The sequence below is a fragment of the Simochromis diagramma genome, unplaced genomic scaffold, assembly GCF_900408965.1.
Source record: "Simochromis diagramma unplaced genomic scaffold, fSimDia1.1 OVJJ01000186.1, whole genome shotgun sequence".
In the NCBI taxonomy this organism is placed as follows: domain Eukaryota; kingdom Metazoa; phylum Chordata; class Actinopteri; order Cichliformes; family Cichlidae; genus Simochromis; species Simochromis diagramma.
Genome location: NW_024387464.1, coordinates 640277 through 646670, shown reverse-complemented (window position 1 = coordinate 646670; position 6394 = coordinate 640277). Strand labels below are relative to the sequence as shown.

Sequence of the window (6394 nt, the reverse complement as noted above, 5' to 3'; positions counted from 1 at the left end):
TTGCACAATCGGTGGCTGACTAAATACTTTTTTGCCCCACTGTATGCATTCAACAATATGTTGTTTTTCTACACTGGATGATTAGTTATGTATGAAAAATGAAATGAATTTTATTCACATACTACATATAATGAATGATAATGATGAAGCAAAAACTTTATCTTTTATAAATATTACACATTTTACAATTTATTGAACAACGGCATTCACATTGTTATTGGCACTTTGCACATCTACAGCAGTTAAGCAGAGGTGGAAAGAGTACTAAAATATTTTACTCAAGTAAAAGTACTATTACTTTGCTGAAATTTTACTCAAGTACAAGTGAAATTACCTGTCTAAAAATTTACTCAAGTAAAAGTAAAAAGTAGCTCATTTAAAATGTACTCAGAGTAAAAGTTACATAGTTACTTTTTTGTCAGCAGGAGGACAGCCTCTTCTGAGTAGTGCAAAAAAGACAATGGGATAAATCTCAAAGTAGTTGTTTTTTAATTAAAAGAAAAACTTTACAAATTAAAGTGCAGTGGCAGTTAAAGTGCAAGTCTATACATCAAAATGGATAATGGTCACCAAACCAACCAACCAAACTGTCAAAACCATATAATTCTTTTACATGAGAATGTGTTCTAAACTGTCAAATAAGAGAACAAGTACTGAATTGAGCTGTACGGCAGCTGCTATAAAAATGTGTTTTAAGTTTTTTAAACATAGCCCTGCTCTGTTAATTTTGAGGAGCATTTCAATTCAATTCAATTCAATAAAACTTTATTGATCCTGAAGGTTGACCCCGAAGGAAATTGGGTTAAGGCTGCCGACCTTTGCCAGCGCCATCTTACCCTTCTGACCATACATACATTACACAAACATCACATGGGGAAGACAGGACAGAGAGGTATAACAATGGAAAATGCACCACATGAGGAAAGATAAGGAGAAAAAAATAGCTCCCCCCAGACTGAGCTCCAACAGGGAGATCAGTTTGAGAACAGAAAAAAACACCTCTGCACATAGCACATGTTATTCTTTTGCCTGCAGTGTGAACATGTGGGTTAAGTAAGAAAGTAGCCGCTTCTGTCTTCTGTCTAATTTAACTATTTTTTTAAAATAAATTATTATTATTAACAAACAGGAAAAATGTAAGTAAACACATTTTCTTTTGGCAATTTACCAATCCAGTAAAAAAAAATTCAAGTTGCGTGGACAACAACGTGCCCAATAACAGCTTATGTCTTAACTTAATGTGATTAACTTGAGCACAGCCTTTTTGCTAAAATAAATGTACAAGTTTCATTTAACTTACCTCTACATGCTTGCGCAGGTTTGATGTGGAATTTTAAAAAGCTGCTAACTCGGTCTCTCTGGGCAAACACAGCTTACACTGCATAATAAAGCTGTTGCCTTTCTTGCACTTGAAGCCGAAATGGTCCCTTAAATACGGCCAGGGGTTCACATCCGTTTCTTCGAGTTCAGGGTCAGCAGAATTCAACGGGGTTTCTTTTTTCGCTGGATCCGTACCACCGATGTCAGACTCCATCTTTATCGTGACCCAACGCCAATTTGTTCTACTACCCATCATTACCTGCAGTATTTCTGAAGCCCAATGTTGGTTTTTTTTTTTGTTTGTTTGTTCTTTTAATTTACTCAGTAACAGGTGTGATTGAAAATGTAGCAAAGTACAATACTTTTTAAAAAATATACTTAAGTAAAAGTAAAATTACCGACTTAGAAAAATGACTTTAAAAAGTACAAATACACAAAAAATACTACTCAATTACAGTAACGCAAGTAAATGTAATTCGTTACTTTCCACCTTTGCTTTTAAGCATATAAAATATATTAAATTTCATTCATTATACATTACAGGGTGACATGAAAAGTTTTTTGCTGTACAATAATGTCTACAAACATACAGTTTGTAAAAATATAAATACAGAGATATTTCATGGTGGACAATTATTATTATCCTTTAAAAAAATAGTACAGTCACTCTAAAAACTTTCATACCATAATTCTTTACAGGACTGTTTCAGAATCACTCTACATCTACTCAGGTACTTCACTATATTCAACCTCAACCATTTTATTTGAGTATCCTTTTTCCATATTGTGCATTAAATTTAACTTGAAAGCAAATAACTGTATAGCAGACACTTACTACTATAAGTGTCTGTTATACAGGATAGTATTTCACAACCCTTCATAGTGTGGCCTCTAAAAACACTGTCTTCAGGTGGTCTTCAGGTGCTTGTGTTAAATGTAAGTACAGTTTAATTTGAACAATTTTATTTACTTTTTGGGTCCAGAAAAAGAGAATAAACAATTTCAGATTTACTTTTCAGATCTCTTCAGTTCATTTCATGTTCCCATTGCGAAGGTCCCACATAGCAGACAGGTCTGGCCCGGATCTGGTGTCAAGCCGGCACTGCTGGCTGACCTCCGGAATGGTAAGTGGTGTCATCCAGATATGGGCCAGGCCTGGCGTAGATGGCACTGTTTATGTGATAGCATGCCACATCTGGCCCGATTGTGGTTTGGTTTATGTGGCCCAGGCTCATAGAAAACAGGTCTGGCCCAGATCCGGCATCAAGCTGGCACTTCTGACTGACTGGTGTCATTGCAGGGTATATGTCAACCAGATGTGGGCCAGGTCTGGCAATGATGGCACTATTTATGTTCCTATTTTCCTATTTTAGTTAGAAGACCCAAATGCCATGTTGCAATACTATACTGCTATGGTAGCCAACTTTATCCAAAACCTAGTGAGGGTTTACTCATGTTTACCACTGGGTGGCTGTATCTCAGGCGGTAGAGCAGGTGACTAACTGATCAGAAGGTTAGTGGTTTGATCCCTGGCTCCTCCAGTCTGCATGTCAAGAGTTTTAATGTGTATAATGTGGTTAGGAAGCACTCAGTTTGGAGAAAGTGTGTGATTGGCTGAATGTGGCATGTCGTATAGAGCACTTTGAGTAATCTCTGATAGTAGAAAAGCACTATATAAGAATCAGTCCATTCGCTGTCCGAACAGAGTTTCGTCATGTTACTTTTGCACTATTATGTTCTGGCACATGTTGTTATTACATGGCTTGATTAAGGTACACATTAGGCTGACATCTGGGGCCAGAGCTGAAACTGTTCTGGGCCAGCACTGGCCTTGTGTTGGCCCATGTGTGGGCCACCTCTGGCAAACCAGATCTGGGCCACCAAAGGGCCGTCATTCTTTGCGGTATGTGGGCCATTTGTAAGCACACTGTGTGGGCCAGATCCGGGCCATACCGATTTTGCTATGTCAGGTCCTGCCCGCCAGGTAGGAAGTTCTATTGTAAGGAAATGGGCGAGCAGGGGAGGGATTTCAGACCTTCTTTGAAGATTAGATAGAGATCTACAAATATGAACCTTTGTTTTTATCCTGGACCATCTTCCGGTTCTTCAGTATTTACCTTGCTATATTTACTCTTGAAAAATCCAGCCTAGAAGTGCAAGGAAAAACATAAAATTCAAGTAACTGTGCATAAAAATTATATTAATGAAAAGAAAATTTCATTATTTGTCCACGTTCTCTAATAGCTTTTCTTATGAAAAAATTAATTGAAAAAGTGTGATCATCATCTCACCTTATACAGGACAACTGTGAGTAAAATCAGAAAAACCAGCCCTCCCAGACATCCTCCAATGATCTCTTTGATAAAATCTGGCTCAGGGTACACTTCTACCTCTGCCTCAATCTGAAAGATGAAGTGACAGTTTGTAAATAAAATGGAAACTGTTATTATTATTATTATTATTATTATTATTATTATTATTATATCAAGATAACATTATATACTATATATATTACAAGTGCTCACCTTGTGAACAGGAGAATTGTAGTCAGACCCTGTTGAAAAGTAGACGTACTTGCTTTGGTCGTACTTCAGACTGACTTGGCTGGTCAAGAGGAATTTAGCAGATTGAAGTCCAATCTAAGAAAAAATCAAGAGGGATGAGCTGAATTTGAAAATGAAAATAAATATATATAGGAAAATATATATATATGAGTTAGTAGTACCAAGTAAGGAAGAAGTGTGACATGAAAAAAAAAACCCTAATGTAGCACTTAACATAAACGTCCCATCAGTTACCTGCTCTATCCACTGTGAAGTGAGGTTTCCAGAGATTACATACGTCCTCTTCTCCTGCCTTTCCATGGATGTCTTGCACTCAAACACTCTACACATGGCCACAGAGCAGTCCTGTGGATCATTTAAAGAAGACTAAATGCAACAAAAGTTGATCCATTGTAATGTTAAATCTACAATGTTTAGACTAATACTTACCACTACTTTATTTTTTTGGATCTGAAGAACAAAGTCTTTAACATGTGGTTCTTCATAACTTCCTTTCTTACAGTCTGCAATCTATAATACATTTGATTTATGGTCCCAATGTTACCACATGCATGTATTACACTGCTAAGCATGAGCCATTTTTGTAGTCAATACCTAAAACAACATACAATACTGTGTACAAGCCTTGAGCCACCATCATTTCTCTATGTTTTGCAGGGAAAATGGAAAATAGTTGCAACAATTTACTGAAAAATGCAAACATACATCGATATATAGTAAATAAGACACAGTGTGTAGACTTTGGCTTGAAAGTCAATATTTGGTATGACCTCCTCCTTTAATATTCAACACAGCAAAACCTTTAGAAAGCCTAAAGAACTATTATTCAAGACCACTTACATTTATCTTTGATAGCAAAATATAAAGAAATGAAGGGTGACTTAAGACTTTTGCACACTACTGCATATATATTACCTGTAGGTTGTTCGGATGCACCCAAATGTCTTTTCCCCCAAGCTTCAGTGGAACCTTGATCCACACAGTGAAATTATGAAGTGCTCTGATATCATTTGTTAGCTAAACAAGAAAAGAAAACAAGAGCTAAGCATAATAGTTGGATCTAAATCATAGAATTATCTTTACAAAATACAGATATATACACATGTCATGTTCTACCGTGATTGATTGCTGGACTGGTTTCTGCAAATCATTCTTCCCAAATGTGAAATTGTTGTAGCTGGAGGAGCTAAACAGACATATTTTAAAGATTGATTAAATACCATGTATTAGAACAGTTGTCACTTTCTGTTTTTTTGTTTCCTTTTCTGTTACAAAGAGAACAACACATACCCTTTAATTGTCATAAAAATGCTGTATTTTACATCAATCAATTTATTTTTGTAGATTTCACTTGTAGGTGCATGCTCCTGATTTCCACTGAAAGAGAGAGGTGAACATATTTATACTGTATCTGTGGGTCTACTGCTTAAATGAAAAGTACATGTACCAGAGAAACAGTACCTGGTGGCATTTGCAGTGACAAATATCTTCCTCGCACCATCAGTAACACACTACAAGGCAGGGAATCAAATCCCACAGTGCCAGACGTGTTCCGCTGCTGAAGCCAGTGCATGCCAGGCCCGTCTGAAGTTTGCCAGAGAGCACATGGATGATACAGCAGAGGATTGGGAGAATGTCATGTGGTCAGATGAAACCAAAGTAGAACTTTTTGGTATAAACTCAACTCGTCGTGTTTGGAGGAAGAAGAATACTGAGTTGCATCCCAAGAACACCATACCTACTGTGAAGCATGGGGGTGGAAACATCATGCTATGGGGCTGTTTTTTCTGCCAAGGGGACAGGGCGACTGATCCGTGTTAAGGACAGAATGAATGGGGCCATGTATCGTGAGATTTTGAGCCAAAACCTCCTTCCATCAGTGAGAACTTTGAAGATGAACGAGGCTGGGTCTTCCAACATAACAATGATCCAAAACACACCGCCCGGGCAACAAAGGAGTGGCTCCGTAAGAAGCATTTGAAAGTCCTGGAGTGGCCTAGCCAGTCTCCAGACCTCAACCCCATAGAAAATCTGTGGCGGGAGTTGAAAGTCCGTGTTGCTCGGCGACAGCCCCAAAACATCACTGCTCTCGAGAAGATCTGCATGGAGGAATGGGCCAAAATACCAGCTACTGTGTGTGCAAACCTGGTAAAGACCTATAGTAAACGTTTGACCTCTGTTATTGCCAACAAAGGTTATGTTACAAAGTATTGAGTTGTATTTTTGTTATTGACCAAATACTTATTTTCCACCCTGATTTACAAATAAATTCTTTACAAATCCTACCATGTGGATTCATGGATTTTTTTTTTCACATTCTGTCTCTCACAGTTGAAGTGTACCTCTGGTGCAAATTACTGACCTCTGTCATCATTTTAAGTGGGGGAACTTGCACAATTGGTGGCTGACTAAATACTTTTTTGCCCCACTGTATGCTGTACTGTACTCCTGAGCAACACTTCAGAAAATGTGTAAAACTCAAATAATCAAATAAATTTCAACAGCATGTG

At 37.6% G+C, this 6394-nt stretch overlaps 1 protein-coding gene across 1 annotated transcript; it reads right to left on the bottom strand.

Moving 5' to 3' along the window:
- Positions 1 to 3171: 3171 nt before the first annotated feature.
- LOC120723234 (integrin alpha-D-like) lies at positions 3172 to 5375 on the bottom strand. Its single transcript, XM_040014573.1, has 9 exons — positions 5346 to 5375; positions 5175 to 5261; positions 5001 to 5070; positions 4800 to 4901; positions 4314 to 4394; positions 4119 to 4229; positions 3846 to 3959; positions 3612 to 3722; positions 3172 to 3467 (listed from the first exon to the last, which is right to left on the bottom strand). The coding sequence occupies exons 2-9, from the start codon at positions 5186 to 5188 to the stop codon at positions 3402 to 3404; spliced, it is 669 nt and encodes a 222-aa protein (XP_039870507.1). The 5' UTR covers positions 5189 to 5261; positions 5346 to 5375; the 3' UTR covers positions 3172 to 3401.
- Between the last annotated feature and the right edge of the window lie 1019 nt (positions 5376 to 6394).